This window comes from Choloepus didactylus, chromosome 11, assembly GCF_015220235.1.
Source record: "Choloepus didactylus isolate mChoDid1 chromosome 11, mChoDid1.pri, whole genome shotgun sequence".
In the NCBI taxonomy this organism is placed as follows: domain Eukaryota; kingdom Metazoa; phylum Chordata; class Mammalia; order Pilosa; family Megalonychidae; genus Choloepus; species Choloepus didactylus.
This window is the reverse complement of record NC_051317.1, coordinates 84,623,179-84,645,992: the sequence shown is the minus strand read 5'-3', so window position 1 is coordinate 84,645,992 and position 22,814 is coordinate 84,623,179. Positions and strand designations below refer to the sequence as shown.

Sequence of the window (22,814 nt, the reverse complement as noted above, 5' to 3'; positions counted from 1 at the left end):
TCAACATTTTGGTATATATTTTAATTAATTAGATTTAATTGTTAAATGTTTTTCAGGAGTAATTAGATTCTACTTCAATATTTGCAACATTTTAATACACTTCTTAAAGAAATAGTATATCTTCTTGGAAATGCCACACTCTGCTTTTTAGAACTATGTTTGCTATCTTCACAAAACTTGCTTTTTAATGTGGTTCTATTACTGTTGCCCGTAAACAGCCTTAAATGTACCTGAGAAGCTGATTGTCTGACTCTTAGATGTCCACAGCCCTAAGAGAGCACTGACTTCTTATATTGCTCTCTGCAGTAGCCCCTCCTTGATTGAATTCCTTTTCAATTACGCAACGCCAGACATGAGCTGAAAGTGTTCAGTAATCATTTGTGTGAGTTCTTCAGTTTCATGGAGATTAAAATTAGGTTTCTTCAGTCACTCTTGTGATGTCATTTGACCTTGAATGCATCTCAAACTGCTGAAAAGGTAGCAAGCTGACTTTTACTCACGGCCCATCAGAAATAATAGATGAAAAACAGATTCATTTAAGCCTTTTCTTTTATTAGAAAACTAGAATTTCCTCTAGGCCTAACAGTTGTATAATGTTCACTTGAAATATAACTAAAGAAAGCAAAAAATAAGTCCCACAGAGAAACCCACTAGTTCCCATTCACTGATACATCTCTCATTTATAGATTTTATAGGATATTTTGTCCAATGTCAGTAACTGGAACACTCCCAATCATCCCATTCCCAACCACTTCACTGAATTCATAATTTACCAAGAATTATCCTGTATCACACAATTCAGAAAACATATTACCTGGAATTAAATTGGAAAAAAATTTCATGGTTGATGGCTTTTACCCAATTAAATGGATATTGACTTTGATAATGCATAATCTTAAAGGATATCTTTGACATTTATTTTTATCTTTAATTTATTGTTGTTGGTAAGATGTAGGAATGCAAGTTTATTTTGACTTTACATTGCATAGGAAAAAAAAAAAAAACACACATTGTATTTACCTCTACAAAATCCACCCTTTAAAATAAACCAAATAGGAAAGCATAAAGATTTATACTTTAGGTTCAAAATAAGGTACAGCCATAAATATCATTCAAACGAATCTCATTATAACCGTGCAGTCCTCACTGCCCAAATACAACATGATAATCAACTGTTAAGAAACAATCTCTTCAATGTTACTGGTAGAATCTAAGCACTAGGTACTTGGGTGTTCACTTTAAAATTCTTCCAGCTTTCTAAAATTTTTCAGAATTAACAAAAGAATCAGATTCTACATGTTTTCTGAAACAAATTTTATATGCCCCATCAAGTTTGTGTTTTGGACATCTGAAGTTCAACACATTCTGGGAAGTTCTGGGACATGCTTATTTTTTGCTTTATTTGTAAAAGAAAAATGCCAAGGGAAGGTTTATCTGTTTCAATATTTTGAGCACTAGTGATACATTTTATTGAGAAAAATCTTACCATTGTAGGTTATAGAGATGTTTGTACAAGGTGAGATTCTTTCCTTGTTGCAAGCTTCCTTGTTAGGAGGGGCTGGGTTCCATCTTTCACGTAAGGATATTTCATGTTTCTAAATCAGCCACCTAACACAGATTTAGATGCGCACTAGACATGAAATAAGAACTTCTGTATAAATGCATCTCTGCCACACCACTCCCAGTTTAACATGACATTAATAATTTACAGTCAAAAGAGGGGAAGAAGAGAGGGGTGTATTCTTGAGCCTGGAGCTGTGAAAGATGTCTACCCAAAATTTCTCAATTGATTTATTTTTAATGTTGACCTGAAAAATCACATACTCCTTAATTATATACTTTTTAAAAAATTAAATGAGAGCTCAAATCATTTTCCATCTCTGAATGCTTTACATTCCCTCTCCTCTACTGCACTGATACTCTCTAAAACTGTAAGCCCAGTTTAGTTTGTCTTGTGTTGATGTTTTTTTTTCAGTTCATTCAGTTCTAAGCTCTGTTTGCATGTAAATTGTGTTCGTCATTGGTTGCCAACATCTGATTTAGTGCCAGACACATAGTAGGTGTAAAAATTATATATTTGTGAGAAGAAGCTAGAGGGAGGAAGGAGAGGGGAGGTGAGGGGAGGGAAGAAGGGAGGAAAAGAGGGGCTAAATTAGCTGTCAAACAAAATTCCAGATACAAACCAGCTTACTAAACTGTGTTTTTTTTAGCTCCATTCATTTCAGTGGATTTTGTGATTTACTTAGAGTCGCTCTTAGAATATATAGAAAAATACTTGCTGCCCCAAACATCTCCTTATCTAACATCCACTAGCGTTTAAAATCCCATAGTTATGGTATTGTTTCTGTGACTACAAGATGTGTTTTATTTTTGAATGAAAATTCAATCCCTTAAGTGCCACCCATAACTTATATATCAAACTAGTACAAATAAGTCCAATTTAAATCAGAATTTTTCTATAAATAGATACCTTTGCCATCTGACCAGTGAGGCAACAACTTTGTCTTCTCAAATTTACTTCTACACTTTTAAGGCAGTAAGTTTCATAAAGGAAGTCCCTAATTTAGGAATGATTTATTCTCTAAAATTTGGAGGTAAACCAGAGGTTTCATCAAGTCCCCATTACTTCCCACAGGCCAGCTTGGGAAAGTCACTCAACTCCACTGAACCAATATAACTAAAATTAATTGTAGCAGCAGAAACAAGAGCCAGGACCTGCCCTATTGCCTTACAAATGGTCTAATTGTGCAAATGCTTGGCACATACTTCTTAGGTTGTTTTGAGGGAAAAGTATAAAATGGTGTCCTATGTTTTATGCATCCTGTTACAAAATAAAATGAAATCGAAAAAGCCTTGTTTTGTACTCAGTTACTGAAATACCCAGATTTCTATTTTAACCTTCTGTGAATTGCTACCATGGGTTGGGTGGACTGAAAAGTGAGAGGAAATACATAGTATCTAGAAACACCGACATTACCACTTTTCCTCAAGCCTTACCACACCCTGCCAGCTGCCCCTCTCTCTCTGTCCCCATGACCCTTTAGTTGGCAGAGTTGAGCCCACTCAGCCCTCAGCTGTGCATCAGTCCCAATCCAGGAGCTCAGACTGCCCCTGAAATTAGGAATTTAAAGGGCTTGAATAAGCCAGTTTCAAGGGAGACAAGATTTAGAGACAGGCAAAACTGACCTGACTCCCATCTCTGCCCTATATTAGTTTTGTGGTATTAGACAAGTTACTCAACCTCTCTGAGCCTCAGATTTCTCATCTCTAAAATGGTGATAACAATGTCAACCTCTGAGTTAAGATTAAATAAAAGAAGTGACTATTGTAGCTGCCACCATTCCTTCTCCTGTGAAAATCCACAACTTCCTTCGCGGCATTGCTTTCCAAGAAAAAGGCCCTGACTTTAGTCTTTACTTCATTCTCTTATATTCTAGACACATGCTGGTTAAGAACATAGGATTTGCCATCAATTTTAATCTCAGATCTGCCACTCATTGACTGTATGATCACAGGGACAAGTTAATTCAACTTTCTAAGGCTACATTTCCTCATTTGTAGAAAAGAATAAAAATAATACCAAGCTCATAGATATATTATTGTGAGGATGCTATAACATATGTTAAGTCCTCATCACAGAATAAATATGAAGTAAGTGGTTGTTATTATAGCAAAATAGAGATTTAGAAAAATTGCTCTGATCTAACGGTGATGTTTGGTCCGTAGACTCAGTCAATGAACAAGAAATGTTAGAGTGAGGGAGGGGTTTGGGGGTGACTGGTCAGCCCCAGCTGCCCAGGAATGGGGAAGTTTATGAATGTTGACCCCAGCAAATGATTATCCAGATTTACTGTTATGGAAAAAGTTCACGGAGCCAAAGTTAATGCATGAGGTTGTTGTTATTTGGGATTCTTGGTATTTGGGGTCTTTTTTCTTTCTCCCAAGGGAGCTATTCTGGTTTTCAGCCTGGTAATCCCATCATTGCTTTTACTTGTTTGTTAGCATACTTCTAAAAAGCTGAAATAAGCCATTTCTGTCCTTATTTGGTGTGTGATAACAATTAGGGCAGCATGAGTTGGAGTTTGCATTGCAAATGTTTTTTCAATTAAACAACCTGTTTTTTAGGATCCCATAAATTTTCATAAAATAAATGGAAATGTTTCTATATTTGGTTAAAGTCTAAGATTTTGAAAAATCAAGAAAAATTCCATCAGCTAATTTTAGTAAAACTCCTTGCCACTTAATTTTTAGGTTCTTGTAAACAACACCCATTTAGGGTCTTCGTGCTGCAAATAAGGTATTAAGATTTTGTTACAGGATTAACCTTTACAATGTAACAGCTTGATATTCTATCCTTACACACTGAGGGTAAAAAGATTTAAAACAGAGAAAAAATTACCCACCAAACCTGAGGATTGATACTTCTTTTGAAACCAATAAAAGAATATGCCTAGTTATTATGTTCATGAGTTGACCCATTTTAGAGGAAAAATTTAAAAGCAGAATATGTTTCTAACAATATAAAAATTGTTTCCTAGCTCACCCAAAAGTTAACATACATTATCAGTAATGGTGCCCCAAATTTTGTGTGACATTTTCAGAATGCTTTCATATGAATGACCCAATTCAATCCTTTCAAAAACTCTTTGCAGTAGTTCTCATTGGATAAGACACTGAAACTCAGCAAGGTCAAAGTCATAAGGCAAGCCCCTGGCATAACTGTGGCTCTAATCCTCTATACCATGACAGCACACACTATTTGGGGGGCAGGCTTGTAATTAATTTGATCATGTCAGTTACAGTGGATTTTCTGGTTTTATTATTTCTTATTCATTTATTTATTGCCACAATCTTTACTTTGGACAAGGAGAGGGAACACCTAAGACAAGAGAAATGTCTACCTAAATTACTCGAGGTGAATTTTTTTGCGCCTATTTAAGAACATTAAAAAATACAATGCAAGAGACGCAATGCATCGTATTCTCAAGATGCCCTCTGACTTCTGGTTTATTCATTCATTCAACATATTTTATTGTAACTTTTACTCTTCCAGGCACTGGGGATCCAGTGGGAAAGTAGATATGGCCAAATCCACATGGTATTTAGATCTATCAGGGAAGCTAGAAGTTGAATTAACTAATTACAAATATGATGAGGTTGATCAAGAGGAAGTGCATAGTGCTGTGAAGACATAATCTGGTCTGGGGAAGCACGGAAGACTTCCTGGAGGAAGTGGCTTTGAAGATGAAATTCTATTTCCACTTTTTCACTCACCAGTCAGTACCTAAGGAGAACTTTTTCAGTCTGTATTTGTGAGTACATTATAGAACAGGATGGTGTTTTCTGCCTTTTTAAATCTTTGTATACAGAAAATTACACAATTACTGACTCCAAAAGACTTTTATGAACAAATAAAAGAGAATAATCATTTTTAGTTCTTTATTTCAAGTGATTAGACTATACATTTTCAAACCTGTTAAAGAACTTGCCTCCAGAAATATTTCCTGTTGAATAGTTAGAAAAAATATCCTAGTACTTTCCCAAACACTTAGTAGATGCTTTATAAACATGAAGTTTCTTTTCCTTTTCTCCCATTTCTTCCTGATTTCTTTCCTTCAGCCTTCACTTATCCAAGTGTTTAGAAGGAGCTCAGCTGCTTTCTTGGGTAGAAAAGACTTGACTTAATTTCTCCCAAATTGTTAAAACATTCCTAAAATTAATATAGACAGAGATCTTAAGTGTATAGCAGACCATTTTTTCCACAATTCATAGTTTTTATTGATCTTTTTATTTTTATATTTAATCATGCTTCTGGTTGGTTATTTTATTCTATTTAATTATTTTAACTCTTTAATTACATTTTATTTCTGTTTGTGTCCTGAGACAAATATGAGTACAGATGCATTTGTAGAAGCTTAAAATACCTAGTGTGCTTTCCTCATGCACTTAAGATCATGGGGTAACTTCAATTCTGTCAGCATTCCACTGTGTTCCAGTTTATAAAATTATTGTTCCCTATTTCAGAAGAGGAAAGCATTGACTTCTGAATCAAGCAGTCACATATAAGATTTAGAATGAATATTTGAAAGCAATTCAAAGAAAAAACTAGCATTGTTTTGTAGCATTTTCATTTGGAGAAATAATTTATGGTTAATTATGGTAATAAATTAATGTAATAAAATAAAATATAATTTAAACTACAATTACTTGTTCTGAATGAATATTAGTTTTTAGAAGTGCACAAATTCAGTTGTTAAATTTCCTTTTGGCATACTCTTTGGCAATGGATTACTCTGAAAATAGCATTGTTACAACAAAACTCTTATCAGAGGTATCTGGTAATTAAGACTCTTTCCAAGTTAACTTCTGCTGATTTGGACTCTATTTCAGTGACTATTTCAAAATACAGCATTATCCTGAGACCCATCTCTCTGCCTGCTCTGGTTTCCTGAGGCAGTGTATTTCAACATAACTCAACCCCACTAACGTAACTCTTTGTTTCTCTGAAGTTTAGCTGAAAACCCCCTTCTTCCACCTGTCAGTGAGTGACTGGTCTGTAAGTAAATGCATATGTGAGTTACGCTTATATTCTCCCATTTTTAAATTTGGGAGTTTCAGTTTGATTTGTGGTAGCTATCTCCTATAAAGGAAATTCTGAGTTTCTGTGTGAGACACCAAAACCCAAATTTGCCGTTTGCAACATCTGGAATCTTGGAACAAAAATCCCAGAAAAATTTAAGGAGGAAAATAAAATGCCATATTTATTTCTCAGCTGAGTGTAAGATCTAAGTTATTGGCAGGTGGGAATTTTGTTGAGATTTTAGAGGGATTAGAGATTATATATTGAACGATTGGGTGGGAGCAGTGTCTAAACTTCAGAATCTCTTTTTCCCTGGAATATAAATTTATTTTTCAACTCATAAAAGAAGAGTTTGTCTCAGAGAGGGTACAACTCTCCTTGCCATTCAACCATGTTTCTATTAAATTTCTTCTGGCAAAATACATGCTGAAGAATGTGACAGGAATTGGAAATAGTGAAAAGATGTCTACTTTGTTTATTTTCTGTGCTTTAGTACCCATGAAGTAAAGGACATAAACAGCAGATTGAAGTATAAATAGCAGCAAAGGTTCATCCTAGGAAAACATCTTATTTGACTTTTTATTTTTTCCAATTTTCTAAATTCTTATGTCTGTGAAGTACTAGCCACTCCCTTAAAACAATACTAATATTTACATTTGAAATAAAGGTTTAACTCTGCTCATGATTAATCTCAAAAATAAGTAGCTTATTTCTGTGACGTTATTGAGGCCTGGTAAGCTCAGAGGGATTAGGCATAAATGTGCAGAAGAAATGGGAAGGAGGCGGTAAGTAATCATTTAAGGAAAAGATAACATTAATATTGGCAGATACTAAATTGTGTCCTTAACCAATTTCACATTGGGAAAAAGGACCAAAGTTTCCATTTCCCTGCTTGTAATCTAGATGTCTGCTTTCAAGAAGCCCAGGGACAAAAGAAAAATATATTTTTGGTAATAACATAAAAAGCAATCTTGCTTCCCCTGCATTGTTCATGTCTTGTAGAAAAAGTTGGGCATTCTTATTTTCGTAGTATCTTCATCCTGGGTTACTTTTTTGCCCTTATGTTTTGTCCGTTAAATATCATGTTTTTTAAAAAACGTGAACTGTTCAGGAGATGAAGACCTTTGTCAGTCAAAACGTCTGTTGCTGGCTTTCACCTCGATGAGAACATAAGTAAAACTCAAATAACAGTGTGAGTAATATTTTTCTGCTTCCAAAGCTGTATACATAGACTGTAGCTTTCATTATCAGAAATCAGTGATGCTGTTCTACCTGCAAAATTTAAACCACCAGGTAGAATGAGGGATTTGATTTACACAGAGGGTAAAAGAAATAGATCTTTGCCAGTGCCATCCCTCCTGCTCTCCTGCTATGTCTTTGTGTCCTCCTCCCTCCCTCCCTGTCCCTTCCCTTCACCCCTCCACTCCACCCTCCCATTTTCAGAGCCTCCTCCACTCCTTGTCCAGACTCCCAGTTCTCTTACACAGTCTGGCTTTAGTCCCAGATGCTTCCAAAAGCATTTATATTTCCTAAGCGCTAGCCTGAAATGACAATTAAATACAAAGGAATTATAAATCTAAAGGAAATATAAAGGAATGAAACAATAATAGCGGAATTCCACATACCGGTGTAGCATTCTCAAAGAATACCAGGAAGTGGTCACCTATTTTGCTGATGTGAAATGTGGAACCCTATACAGAAGCAAAAAGGCAGTTTGTGAAGCATAAAATGTTGCAAGTTGGTTCTGAGAGAATGCCTTTATTTGTGAACTATTGGCTCTTCCAAGGCTGCTGCTGCTCAGGGCAGTCATCACTCAACCCCTCTCTTTTAGCTCATAGGTCAGATAAAAAGAAGTGAAATCGTAAAAATATTTTCTATTGCTGATATGGAACGTTTGGCATTTTCAAGAACCCCTGGTGTGCTGAATGCTTGCTGTGTAAATAAGCTTCCTGTTTACTGACTTAAGCTTTTAAGAAAACTATGTGACTATTTTGAACCCCCAGGGTAATAAGAGATAGACTGGGCTTTAGGGATGTCAAAATTCAATGGATATGTTGACACGTAACTGAGCTGAACTCCCTGTCAATTTTGTCCGGTTCAGAGCGAGTTAAATTCACTCTTGGGTACTCCAAGCCTCTCTAATCTTATCCGCCAGAAGTGGAGCACTGCCTTGGTTTACGGTTGAGGTCACTTGCGGGGCACTGTTTGGACAAGGACCGATGGAATTATGCCACATTGTTAACATTAAATACCACTCGGTGATGAGGGCCCGTGACGGCATTGGGGGCCTTTGACTCCCTGAGTAAAATATATGACTCCTGAAAGTGTCAGACTCAGAAACTTTGGCTTTCACCATTTATTTAATGCAAAAGATTTTGTTTTAGGGAATTTATCAGAGAGTTAAGAAATGTTTCTAGGGAATAGAAAATGGACCCCAAAATTGATACTTGTGTTGTTGGAGTCATTCATTATAATCCACTCTCCACGGTGATGCAGTATCTCCTTGAGGGAAATCTGCCAAGAGCTTTTGAAAGTGATCTGTCTGTTTTCTTCTCACACTGACTTGCAGGGAGACTCGGGTATGTTTGAGATGATTGAATCCTTGTGGAAGTTTTGCTGATAATAGTGTTCATCCCTGATTCTAAGACAAGTTGAAATAAGGAAAATGATATTTGGCAGCTTGTTGTGTGAAATTTAGTCATCTATATCAGATTTCCCACTCAGAGGCCTGCATTTACTTGTTTTTATTTTTAAGAAAGTCGTCTATTTACTTTCTTTTTTTTTGAAGTTCACACTTAAATAAAGGTTCTCCACGTCAATTATACCACTCACTATGTGTGTGTGTGTGTGTGTGTGTGTGTGTGTGTGTGTACATATTGTGCTTTTCAGGAGTGGCATGTGACTTGGCTGCTCAGTCAGGACTAAATATACTAAAGTGAGTGTTTCTCACTTTAATAGTGAGATAAGGTCGGAGTGAAGCAAGCTCTGTCGCAAAGGACAAGTGTCATGCAGCAGGAAGTCCCGGCCATCCCTTCCAGCTCTGCTTCGGCCGGCCTGCCACCTCTCTGTCAGCACATACCACAGCACAGAGGAAATGCCCTCACTCAGCTACAAGTGCCGCCTGCTCCGAGCGGGGCCCCTTGGCCCTGGGGCCCTCCACCGGCTCTAACTTCCCACTGCTCCCGGCGATCTTGGCACCCCCTTTCCAAATGGCTTTTCTCTGGGATCCTTTGGGAGCCACAGTGCCAGTACCATCTCCAAGAACCAAAACAAGATTGCGTTTCGCAAAGTCCTACAGGTATCGCTCTTTCCTTTTTGTAGCTGGGAAGGATTTTTTCATCTGCCTCTATAGATTTAGGCCCCTTGCAAATAAGCCTTTGCCTGTGTTGACCTGTTTAACTCATAATGCCGGTTAAATTGACAGTATATGAATTGTGAAATATGAGCTAATAAGATGTGAACCTTAAAACAGTCAGGGGTACGTGACAACCTGCAGAAGTAGAAGGAAGTAGTCGATCCCTAAAAGCTGATTTTGAAAGCTGAAAAGCATCGATACTATTATCATGTGGAAAACAAGTGTATTAACTTGCCTAATGGACTTAATATAGCTAATATAGACCTTGCTAAGTTTTAGTTAATTCGTTGTCAGGAGAGCATGCTCATTTGATTAAACAACAACGAAAGTGCTACAGTGTTTGTTTATAAGTGTCCTAGGACATATTCACGTGGAAATGGTGAAACTATCTCTAGGGTGTTACTTACTCAGAATTTTAATCTTGTCCAGCAGAATTAGACACCATGAATTCAAAATAAATACATTAATGGTATTTTATTTCTAAAGTGTTCCCTAAAAAGCATGTGAAAAATCTTCACTTTGTGCTTTGATAAACTGCCAGTGACACCTCTGATTTACATCAAAGTTAGCTTATTTTAACCAAATAACTAGAAAGACAGAAGCACTTACAAAAATCTGTGATTTCCTCCTTTACTTAAATGGTCTGAATATTTCCAAGGAAAAGATTGATTCGTCACACTTTTTTTTTATACTTCTGACTGACTACAGGCTATAGCAGAGTGTTATTTCAACCACAGCAAGTCGAGGTGAAATTGCTAGCAAAATCTTAAAAATAAGATCTTTCTTATTTACACCAAATGCAAAATATCTGGAAACTGCCAGGCCTATGTAGAAATACACACTAATTTTAGATTAAAATGTGTTCTGATTTGCCTGCATTGAGAAACAGTCAACATTTGGATTAAAATAATTCCCCAAAATTATTTGGTTGCTTTTAATAGTAGGGAAGATAGTGCCCTTGGAAATTTTTAGGGAACTATAAAATCAGAGATATCTAATTATAAAATTCACTAGGAACAGTGTGCAAGCAAACTTTGACAAAGGCTACATGTAAGTTACCAAATAAAAGTATGGGTAATACTTCCATTTATTTCTGTTCCAAAACAAAACAACTTCCATGTTTTATTAATTGTTTTAATTTGTTATGGTTATAAAATTTGGTTGACAGTAGAAATTGCTTGCCTACTGTATTTAGCATTCTACCGAGTGCTAACCTCATACTTATTATGTGCTAAGTTATAGGCTCATAACTTGTCATCAAAGATTTATAAACATTGCTGTGCATATATCCAGTCACAATAGATCGTGGCTTCTATGCTCTTCTCATCACTGAGATCTGGTAGCAAGTGCTTAAATATCGTGAACATCTAACGACTAGGTAGAGTAAAAGCAATAGCTTGACATACTGACGAATTTCAGAATTCTCAAAAAAGTGCAGAGTTTAAGCTCTACTTTATGAAAGTTGATGTCTCAGACTGACCAATATATTTTCATTTTTTCCTTTGGTTGATTTCTGATCCTTTCCAAAGTACAACAAGCGCTAGAATGAGTTTTCCACGTATTTGAATGCCCACTGTTTGTAGTTTTAGCAAGGCTGTTTAGTTACAAGTTTAAGAGGTAAAGATGACATCCCTAATAGCCATCCTTGGACCAATCTCTGGAGCCTGAAATACTTCATTTCTCATCCATTTGCTTTTCATTTGAATAATAATTGCCCATTTAATAGCTAGTTTAATTATTTGTATGCACTGTCTTCATTGTGCTGCAGATTCTATTGTGTCTCCTTTGTGGGACTATAAGCTCTTTAAAGACAGAGGCTTAGAGGCAACAGGGGTGGGGGGTGTTAATGAATATTTGATGAGGCATTCTGATGCTGTCTTTCTCATTTGGCATCACCCCATGTCCTCTTTATTGGCATCACCAACTTGTTGATATGATCAGGGTCTATCATAGGTCAAGAGTAGAGTGGAGGGATTAGGGAGCTAGGAGAGCAGTTGGCTGCCCAGGTCTTATATTTCCAGAGATCTGTCACTCCTCCAAAAATGATTTTGCATTCAGCCACAGCAATATACTGACAGGAATAAAAAAGAAATGTTTGCCATATAGCTTTAAACTTTTATCAGACCACACCACCTCAAATTCACTGTGAATAAGTATATGCATGTATGTATACACTCTCTCTCTCACACAAACACACATTGAAATTCTATAACAATCTTAAGGAACACAGTTTCATTGCATACCATTTTTGGAGTTAAAGGCTTTAAACTGGTTAGAGTAAACATTTAAAATATTCCACAATTTTGCAACCCTGTTTTTGTATTTCTTTTTAATATATATGATCCTTAAAACATGGAAGTGGCTGAGGCTCATTTTGACCTTTGAGAGGCTTTGGAGTTGAACACACTGTTGAAGCAACTAAAAGAACTGAGCATTAGGCAACATTCCTTCATTGGATTTCTCCTTGATTGGGTGGTTTGCTTAAGAACAATCTTTTCTACTCTATAAAATCCTCCAATGTGCCTAGTATAGTGTCATTTTTACCCCTGAATATTGAATGGATATTGATGTATGATATTGATGGTACACTTAGTTTTGAACTGGAATATTTTACTTTGATGTAGTTGTCAATCCCTGGTAGCATTCAGGCTGAAGGAAGACTGAGTCTGGGATAGGCAAAATTCAGTTGAGTCTGATTTGTTCAAGTGATAGTAGATCATATACGTTTCATAACTGTTGATCTCTGAGAAATGCTCACCACCTAGGACAGTTACATAGTGCTCAAAGTAGACTTGAACATCATTTTTCAGTGGTCACAAATTTTTGTTCTTTGAGGGTAAAATATATATATTTTTAAAAGCCACTTTTGATTAATGCATGGCTTATTAAGTCAAATGCTTCCAACCAGAAAGAGAGATTGAAAGCGAGAGGGGGGTGGGGGCTGGGCAGGGAGTTGAATATGTTGACAGGGAGAGGCAGAGAGAGAGAAGATGATATAGTAAAGAGGCTCATTTCCTTCTGTGGACCTGGAATGCAATACCAAACACATTTTGAGTAAAGGGATCAGCACGGCATTAGGGCACTGCTTACAAAGGTGTTTTGGTTTGCTAATGCTGCCTTTATGCTAAATACCAGAAATGGATTGGCTTTTATAAAGGGGGTTTATTTGGTTACAAATTTACAGTCCTAAGGCCATAAAAGCGTCCAAACAAAGGTATCAATAAGGTGATGCCTTCACTGAAGAATGGCTGATGGCATCTGGAACACCTCTGTCAGCTGGGAAGGCACGTGGCTGCCGTCTGCCGTTCCCGATATGCGTTTCAAAATGGCATTCTCCAAAATGTCTCTGGGCTTGTCCATCTTGGCCTCTCCGGCTCCCATGCATCTGACCATCTGGAGGTACTCTCTTAGTTTCTCTGGAGCAAACTCTGGGCTAGCATCTCTTAGCTGAGCATCTCCAAACGTCCTTCTGTCTGTATCTCCAAGCATCAGCTTTTCAACAGCCTTCACCAAAATGTCTCTCTCTTATAGGACTCCAGTGATTTAAATAAGACCCACCCAGAGTGGATGAGGTCCATAGCTCCATGGAGATAATTTAATCAAAGGTCTAGCCCATAGATGATTGAGTCACATCTCGATGGAAACACTCAATCAAAAGATTAATGTCTGCCCACACAAGATTGCGTTAAAGAATATGGCTTCTTCTGGGACATAATATATACAAACTGGCACAAAAGGCAAGTGCTACTTTTGAAGGGCAAAGTGCTGATTTGTCATGCTGAGTTCTGCTATACTTGTTTAAATGTCTGTCTCATCACTTTAGAGCCACACCTTTCATATCTATTTTTTTTGGGGGGGGGGGGCAATATGCTCATGTTCAATTTAAGAAAATAATGTGAGTGAATTTATGTTGATGTTATAACCATAGTACCTAACACAAAAAAGGAAGAAAATTATCTGGGAAGCAAAAAAAATTCAAGGAGCTTATGGACTCTGAGGACCCCGTAAGAGGAAACTAGGAAGTTGTATTTTGATGTAGATTTATTATTTAAAATTAAAGTAATATTCAAGGAAACTTTGAGTAGAAAGTTTCTCATCTAGAGATGGCCCTGTCTTCCAACCAGAGCAAACTACTAAACTTTCTGCTTTCTGTTGTTTCAAAATTTAAATGGATGCCATAAGAATGGGTGCTGTGAAAATAGAAGAGAAAGCCATCAAGTATGTATTTCAAGGTAGGGCAATGAGGATGCCAAAAGCATCCTGCATACTAGAGACAGGAAGCAGTGTCCAGTTTTTTTGTCCCTTAAACTAGTAGAGAGTGATCATGGGAAATACATAACTGAAATTCCCAGAAAATTGGCCAAATCTCATTTTTGTCAATAGTTTCAACTTCTTTCCCTCCCCAGCATTTTAGCAGAGTGACCACATTGGTGATTGCTTAAACACACTTGAACATACTTGTACCTCTTGTAGAAGAACTGACCAGTAAATTTATCATGTGAAATCAATTAACGGTAGAAGGAAGAGGATTTAGCAATCAGCTGGAGAAAAAAATCATAAATGATACTGAGGCCATGAAAAGATAAAGCCATCTTTGCTTTAAAAAAAAAATAAAAAGCCCTAGATAAACTTGAATTTTCTCCTGTGCTCTTAGGAAGTTATGCTCAAGTAACTCTTACCTGAGGATTTTATAGTAATGAGGAGCAGAGACCAGTTAAAATGGAAGTAGTAGCATATCAGTCATTATCAAATCAAACCTCTCAATCCTCACTGGAAAACACTGGCTAGAGCCGAAGTCTTAGACAGGAAAATGTGTGCTGCCAATGACTCAGTAGGCTGGTATGAAAAACAACCAGATGACAAAAAGATGAAAGAATGGAAGAAAAGGAGAGAGGGAAAGAGGGAAGAAGGGTGGAAGGAAGGAATTCAAGTTTTATTTTACATCTGCCCCAAAATCTTACTTTAGTTAGAACATATGTTGCTATAAGAGATTAACCATATCAATTATGGCTGAGAACATTCTCATCTTTTCATGTTGTATTTGAACATCCAAAGCCTGTTGTGATGGAATAGATGTGATACCTCTTGTTTTTAGTGCCCCGTAGTTTATGTAACATCTTCTTATCTAATTCTGTAGAGTAAGTAGGGAGAATGGGTGCAGTGAACACCAAATAATAGAAGAAGAATTTGAGGTTCAGGACCAGAGACCACAGGCTTACCTGGTCAGAAAGCCTGGAGTAAGAATGATAAGAGATAATATTTATTGGGCCCTTCCTCTGTGCTCACAGTGCTATACATGCATTTTTTTTTTTTTTTTAATTTTCATTTAATCCTCTGAAACAACCCCAGGAGGTGGAGCTGTGATTACCTTTGTATTACAGATGCGGTAATTAGTCAGAGTTTGAGAAACCTGTCCAAGGTCACGTGGTAGTAAAGGAGGCGGGGAAAGGCAAACCCTGGCAGTCGGTCCTGGAGTCGGCTTTCTAAGTAGTCACCTTCCTATCTCCAATTTCCTGACCAGCTCCTCTTAGCACCACACTAGAAGGTATTCCCTAAGGAGAGGTAAAGTTCTAATAGATTTACTGTCATCCTCTCTTCAACTCAATGTTTCTCTGAAGAAAGAAAATTTGTAATTTGATATAGAACAATATGGATTAGTAATCAATTACATTGTAAATGTGTTATTATCTAAACTGTCCTCTAACCTAATTGACATTGGCTTAAAGTAACATTCAGCAAAATAAATAAATAAATAGAAATGAAAGTATTACTTATGTTAATAAAGAAAGGAAATTAATCAGTGGTTTTATGTGGCCTGTTTCTGTCCTCCCTTCATGGGCTTCCATCTGGCTCATTGCATCTGGCCAAAAACACTGCTCATGTGGTTGAATTTTACTGCCAAAGTGTTGACTGTTGGCCAGCTGTGCAGAGGAGCCAGAAGATTCCCTCAACTAGAGAGGTCAATTGTGTCATGCCTATTAATTCTGTTGGCATTGCCATGAATATTAAACTGCCCTTCTTAATGATATTCCAAATTGTGAGTTATATTGGCTCAATGGCAAGTGATAAAATAATTACTTATAGGCGGCATTTATACCTAAGAATAACAATAACAGTAACAATCATTGCACATTGTGGAGAGAGGTAGCCTGATATAATAAAAGGACTTTTGCTTTAGAGCTGAACAGACCAAGGTTGTGTGCCAACTCTGCTGCTTTCTCACCTGAGCAAATTCCCTGACTTCTGCGAGCATATCCGTAAAAGGAAAATAAAAATGCCTGTTTCAAAGGGGTGTTGTGCAGATGAAAGGAAACAAGGTATGTAACAAGGTACACACATAAAGGTAGGCCTGCCTACCACCTCTTTTATAGCATTTTCTAAACAAGCATACACCAAATGTTTGATTCTTCTTTTGCCAGATACTTTTAGGAGTTAACACTTACAATTGGGAATGCTATTGGTTGCAAAATAATGCAATGCAGCTGACCTATAAGCAGTTACCTCACAAGCAACTTGTATATAAAAATGGTCTTCAAAGGTGGTGTGAAGTAATGGTTAGGAGGGTTGGCTGGCTCCAGAGCCCCAGTGCGGAGCTAATTCAAATTGCAGCACTATCACTTACAGCTGTGCGACATCAGGCAGGCTACTTAACTTCATGTGCCTCAGTTTCCTCATCTGTAAAATGGAGTATTTTGAGAATTAGGTGTGTTAGTCAAGTGTCAGGCATGTAAAATAAATGTTAGCTCTTATTAATACTAGAATGTAAGCTCCACCTGGCAGGGATTTTTTCTCCACCTCTGTATTTCTAATGCCCTGAAGAGTGTCTGGCACGTAGTAGCAGATGCTTCATATATATGACTGAATGTATCAGCAAATGTTTGCAGACCCCTGACAAGCATGGGGGCATTCTGCTTCAATTTACCACCTTCATGGGAATACAGGGTTAAATCTGAAGAGACCCAAGGGTTCATTTGCTCAAACCCACTCATCTTTTAGATGAGGAACCTGGAGACCTAAAGAGACTCTGAGGTCATGCAGATTGATAGCGCAGATCTTGAGCTAGAGCTCATGAACTGTTTGTTTTCTGTACAAATCTTTGCTCCAATGTCCCATCTCCCTCACTTTAGTACAAATCCTATCTAATTAAAGCCTTTAAGCCTGGGGGAGATAGGGCCTACTTCTTGCAGCCACGGTAGAGTTTAAGAGTCATAATTAGGTAGCAGACACAGACTTCTGAATTACAGGAAAACTCTTCCAGATAAACTTAAGCACAGATATTTTACCTACAAATCTAGCAATCCTTTCCTACAACAGCTAAAATTGGGTTTTTGTAGGGACCATTTTGTAAACAGCATTTTTGCAAAAGGCATTAGCTGAGTTTTTCTGAATTAAATGAAAGTTCTATCTGCAGCATTCCAAAGAAACTGTACATTAGCAATGTAAACCAGAAACAGAGAAAAAGAGGGAAATACAGTTGGTGAGCTCTAAAGAGTTCAAGACAGCAGGTCTTCGTACTATCAGGAGCACATGGAGCAACCACAGGCAGAAAGATATAACACTCCATGCATTTATTGTAAAAGTCCTCATGCTATATGGTAACCTGTGGGCTGTGGGCTAGCATAAAGCATTGCAAAATAGGGGTTGGCAGGAGATGCAAAAATCAGGTGATAAGAGAAGAAAAGGCATCACTCACTGCTGAGGATTTATAATTATGCTTGAGGTATTTCTGATAGTCAATGTGAAAACTGCATGTTGTTAAAACTATACCACTTTTGGATGTGTAAAGGGTATAAATATTTATGATTAGTAGGTAGTAAAGTTAGTATCTCACAATGTTGATTTTACCATTTTCAACGATTACGTTTTGCCTTCAAGTCATGAAGTATAGGCGTATTTTTAAGTTAAGGGATGGTACCTTAACTGGATGGTCCAATTAAGACCTGTCCATTTTGGACAAAGTAAATAAGGAACACTTCCTACAAAAGAGGAAGCATTTGCTTCCATCCTTCTTATTTTGCTACTCCTTGTTCTGGACTGGAGATCCCACCCCTATCATGCCCTTTGCCCAGCCAAATACCACCTCCCATCTTGGCTATACTCCCTCCTAACCTCCATTGTTTTTCTACTTTTGAACCATTATTGAAGAGCTTTTTCAACTTGCTCAGCAATGAATAGGAAAGATGTTTATGAATATCTGTAAGTCTGTGTTAGATAAATTCCCAGGGTTACTTTGAATGAGAAGCAAAAGAAAATTCCACTGGCAAGGGAGAGGACAGTATAGTACTTTTAAAGTAGTAAAATTATATAATTTTATATGTGTAACAGTGTAAACTTGGGAGGAATGATTAAGACATTCAAGAGACAAGGTGCATTTGTGAACAGAGTAGTTTACATATTACTTTAATTATGTTAAATTAACTAAATGCAAAAGATAGATATTTCAAGAGCAACAAATATTTAAGCCACATTCTAAAATCCAAGCTTTGGAGTGAAAGAAGATAAGCTTTGGGCTGGGCCAAAAGAAGAATCCTCTAAAAGTAAGTTATTGTGACCATGAACAAAAGTACTCAAAGTAATCAGGATATAAAAAAGATGGATTTATTCATTCAGCAACTATTTGTTGAATGCCTACTCAATGCCTGGTCAGTGCCGTCTGTGCTAGTAAAAGTTGATGCTCTATGACATAACAAAAAAAAAGCCTTATTTGCAGTATTTTCTGATTCCCATAGCAAAACGTAATCCCACCATAGCCCATGTCAAGCTGCAAAAGTGACGTCACCGAATAGGAGTTGGGAAGAGATGTGTAGTTTCCACCACACAGATACAATAGACATGAATGACCTCAAGAGCATAGATAATAGTAAAATGTAGTTGAATTATTAGGAAATGATAAGTTTTCAATATTAATAACCATTGTTTTTAATATAATTTATTAAATTGTAGTTATATATTTTAATTTTTAACAGTGTCTGGGCTGAACAACCAAATTGTAAATACTCCCGAAAATTTAGCGATTGATTCTGACCAATCATTACACACAGGCTCCTATCCCTGGTACTTTGTTAGTCACCTAAATACATTTGCTTTATATGTGAGATATAATGAGGCACATAGGAGATAAGATTCTGCAGGAGTCCAAGCTGGTGTGTGATTTCCTTCTGCACCAGCCCAAGCCTAGGAGTAGAAAATGGTTTGACTGAGTGTGGGTTTGCCTTAGCAGGAAAGACACATGGAAATAGGTGGAGGTGTATGAAGTGGATGGCACAGTACACAGCAGAGAGTGGGTGGTGGAGACGTACAAGAGCATGGCTTATGAATTTGCCAAAGATCATCGTGGATTTGTTGGAATGAAAATCATTTATACAGATCACAGAACCAAGGATGTGTCTCTCATCGCACAGTCCATCAAAGAAGCCATGGAGCTCTGGGCCCAGTTTCCCAAGACAATAGTGGGCTTTGACTTGGTGGGGCGTGAGGATACTGGCCATAGCCTGCATGACTACCAGGAGGCTTTGTTAATACCAGCCTTGCAAGGCACTAAACTATCATACTTTTTCCATGCTGGAGAGACAGACTGGCAGGGTACTTCCGCAGACACAATCCTTCTGGATGCCCTAGTGTTCAACTCCACCAGGATTGGCCATGGATTTGCTTTGGGCAAACACCCAGCATCCATGGAATACTTCTGGAAAAAGGACATTCCCATAGAGGTCTGTCCCATCTCCGACCAGGTTCTGAAACTTGTGTCTGACATGAGAAACCACTCTGCAGCTGCTCTGATGGCCAGCAGGCACCCCATGGTGATCAGCTCTGATGATCCAGGCATCTTTGGCTCCAAAGGCTTGTCCTATGATTTCTACAAGGTCTTCATGGGCATCGGGGGCATGAAGGCTGACCTGAAGACCCTCAAGCAGTTGGCCATAAACTCTATCAAGTACAGCACCCTGTCGCCAACTGACAAAATGGATTTCATGCAGGCGTGGGAGGAGAGATGGAATAAGTTTATAGATGACCTGTCCAAGAGGCCATAGGGAGGTGAAGACAGCCCTCAGTCACAAGTACACAAGGGTAACCCTCCACTTTCTCTTATTTTCAAGTCCATTCCAGTGTAGTCTCTACCTCCATCTCTTCATCAGAACTGACCTTGTAAAGGTCATCGATGGCCTCCATATTGCTTGACCACTCAAAAACACTTGACTGTTGACCAAACTCATCTTTTTGAAATATTCTTCTCTCTCAACCTCATGACAACTCTTGGTTTTCTCCTCTCTCTGGACATTGCTTTGGGGTTTGCTTTCCCAGATCCTCCTTCTGTATCTGATCTCTGTGTTGGATTTCCTAACAGCTCATTCTTGGACTGTCTTCTCATCTCTTCTCTTCTCTCCTCTTCTTTTTTCCTCTCTTCTCACTCTATACTCTTTTCCTAGGTAGTCTCACCCACTTCCCTGCTTTTCAATGCCATTTATTTGCTGATGATTCCCACACTTATTTATTCACTCTGATGGCCCATGGGAATCTCAGAGACCTCCTATGTGCAATTCTGAACTCTCAATCTCTTCCCTTCAAAAGAATAGTCTCGTCAACAAATGGTGCTGGGAAAACTGGGTACCCACGGGCAAAAGAAATTGGACCAATATCTCATACCATATGTAAAAACTAACTCAAAATGGATCGATAGCCTAAATATAGGACCTCAAATCATAAAACTCTTAAAAGAAAACATAGGTAACAATCTTCATGAGCTTGTATTAGGCAATAGATCCTTAGATATGACATGAAAAGCATGAGTAACCAAAGAAAAAAATTGATAAATTGGCCTTCATCAATCTCTTCCTTTCGAAATTGCTCATTTCCTGGTGTTTCCCATTATATAAATGATACCTTCATCCATTCCACCCAGTTGCTCAAGGCAGAAATTTTCAGAGAAGTTCTCAAAACTTCTCTCTGTCGCCTGCTCTCATCATCCAGTCCCGTCAGACCAACATCCAAAGTATATCTTGAATCTACCCATTTCTCTCCTCTCTTCTCTCCTTCAGGTTTCAAGTCCAATGTCACTGTCCCAGAAAGGTTTCCTCAATCCCCTAATCTGTTCACCCTGTTCTTTTTTTTCATGACTCACAATTGTAATTATGTATACATTTCTGAATTTTCTGGACTGTAAGCTCCATGTGGGCAGGCACAAATGATTGTTGCATGCACATTGTGAGCCTAGAGCCTAATTAGTTCTCAATAAAAGATGTGTTGAATGAAAAAAAAAATGAGGCACATAACAGACAAGGTATCTGCTTTCATAGAGCTTTTATTCTAGAGGACGAAGGCAGAGAATAAACAAGTCAACAAATAAAATAGGGATTACACTGAGGGAGTGTGCTCTGCTTGGGGAAGTCATCAAAAAGAAAATGACAATTTATTTACATATAAATTGAAACATTCATTCTGTATGTCCAGGAGTACATTTCCTGTCCTGAGTGGGCAAGCCATAACTCAGAATTGCACCAAGTCCGTGGAACCATCTGGAGATTAACCTCATTACTGACCATGTTCTCAGATCAGACTCCAGTCTCTTGAGTGAATTTGCCTTTGCTTTTTGGTTATTGTAACAGAAGAGGAGGGAGAAGAGAGAAAGGAGAAGGAGAAAGGTAAAGAAAGCTATGACAACTAAAGGAAGAGTTTTGATATGGTGAAATACTCTCTAGAAGTATTTGTTTAGTTAGTGTTACTACATTAAAATAATGACAAAAACAAATTTGCAATATACTTTTCTATTACATTATTTCATGTAATCCTCAAAAAGTTTCGTATGTAGAAAAATTTAAGGTAGAAAACAATTGGAAGTTAAAAGTCAATAGCAGTAATGTGTCCTATAATAATACCTTATTATTATTATTTTGGCTTGATACATCTGGCCCTGTCTGCCCCCAAAACATAGATGTTGTTTTATTTCCTAGCTGCTAAAACAAATACCATACAATGGGTTGGTTAACAACAGGAATTTATTGTCTGGGTTTCGGAGGCTGGAAGGCTTGCTTCCTCCAGCATGGTGATCTTCTGGCCAGCCTGCAGTCTTTGGAATTCCTGGCTTTTCTGGCATGTGGCAATGCACATGCTGATGTCTTTGCCTTTCTTCTCCAACTTCGGGTTGACTTCCAGCTTCTGGCTGCTCCCTGTGATTTCTCTCTCCGTGTAATTTTTGCTCTGCTTACAAAGGACTCCAGTAATCCAGATTAAAGGCCTGATTCAATTGGACCACCCCTTAACTGAAGTAAGATCTAGAGGGGATTTTATTTACAATGGGTCCACATCCACCAGAATGCAAACCAAGACCAAGAACATGTTCACACTGGGGTATACACAGTTCAATCCACCACAGATGTCACAAGCAGAGAATAATCAGGTGATGAATTTTTGTTTTTCAGAAGACATCATGCACATTTAAATTCTTGGATTAGAAGGAAAGTTGGCCAGATCAAACTTTTCTCTGACACACAAATTTTTAGAATGGTGCCTGTAAATATTATGCTTCTAATGCTTGTTGCTTGATCTCTTTTGGCTATTAACTTGTCTAAATTGATTTGTGGATTATCCACTTGATGTTGCTATGGATAAAAGAATGTAATGGCAGAATGTGTTTATATAGGATAACAAAATAGATTGACTGAGAAGAGAGATTTAACTCTGTAAAATATCCTTGGTTTTAAGAGATTTTTCTTTCCATGTAATGGCAGTGTTTATACAGATAGAGAATGAAAAATTAGATGAATCCAACTAGTGTTCTCATCCAAAAGGCACATTTATGTCCTGTTTAAGAATCACTTTTGCTTGATGACATAAATGCATTCTCTAGTGAAAGGGTAGTCCCTTTGGGGGAGAGAAAAACAA

At 37.6% G+C, this 22,814-nt stretch overlaps 2 protein-coding genes across 15 annotated transcripts in view; both read left to right on the top strand.

Moving 5' to 3' along the window:
* Positions 1-22,814, top strand: part of PDE4D (phosphodiesterase 4D) — a 1,663,062-nt gene that overhangs the window by 1,235,994 nt on the left and 404,254 nt on the right. Inside the window, exon 2 of one of the 14 annotated variants that reach the window (XM_037799055.1) lies at positions 9,539-9,878. The exons of 12 other annotated variants lie outside the window; for them this stretch is intronic. In XM_037799055.1, coding sequence (XP_037654983.1) covers positions 9,790-9,878 — 89 coding nt within the window. In that variant the 5' untranslated portion in view covers positions 9,539-9,789. Of the gene's footprint in view, positions 1-9,516; positions 9,879-22,814 lie in introns of those variants that run through there. One more of the 14 variants, XM_037799054.1, reaches the window with a different exon arrangement.
* Positions 19,037-20,842, top strand: LOC119506524 (adenosine deaminase 2-like). Its single transcript, XM_037799556.1, has 2 exons — positions 19,037-19,078; positions 19,175-20,842. Exons 1-2 carry the CDS (start codon positions 19,037-19,039, stop codon positions 19,964-19,966), a joined length of 834 nt encoding a protein of 277 aa, XP_037655484.1. The 3' UTR covers positions 19,967-20,842.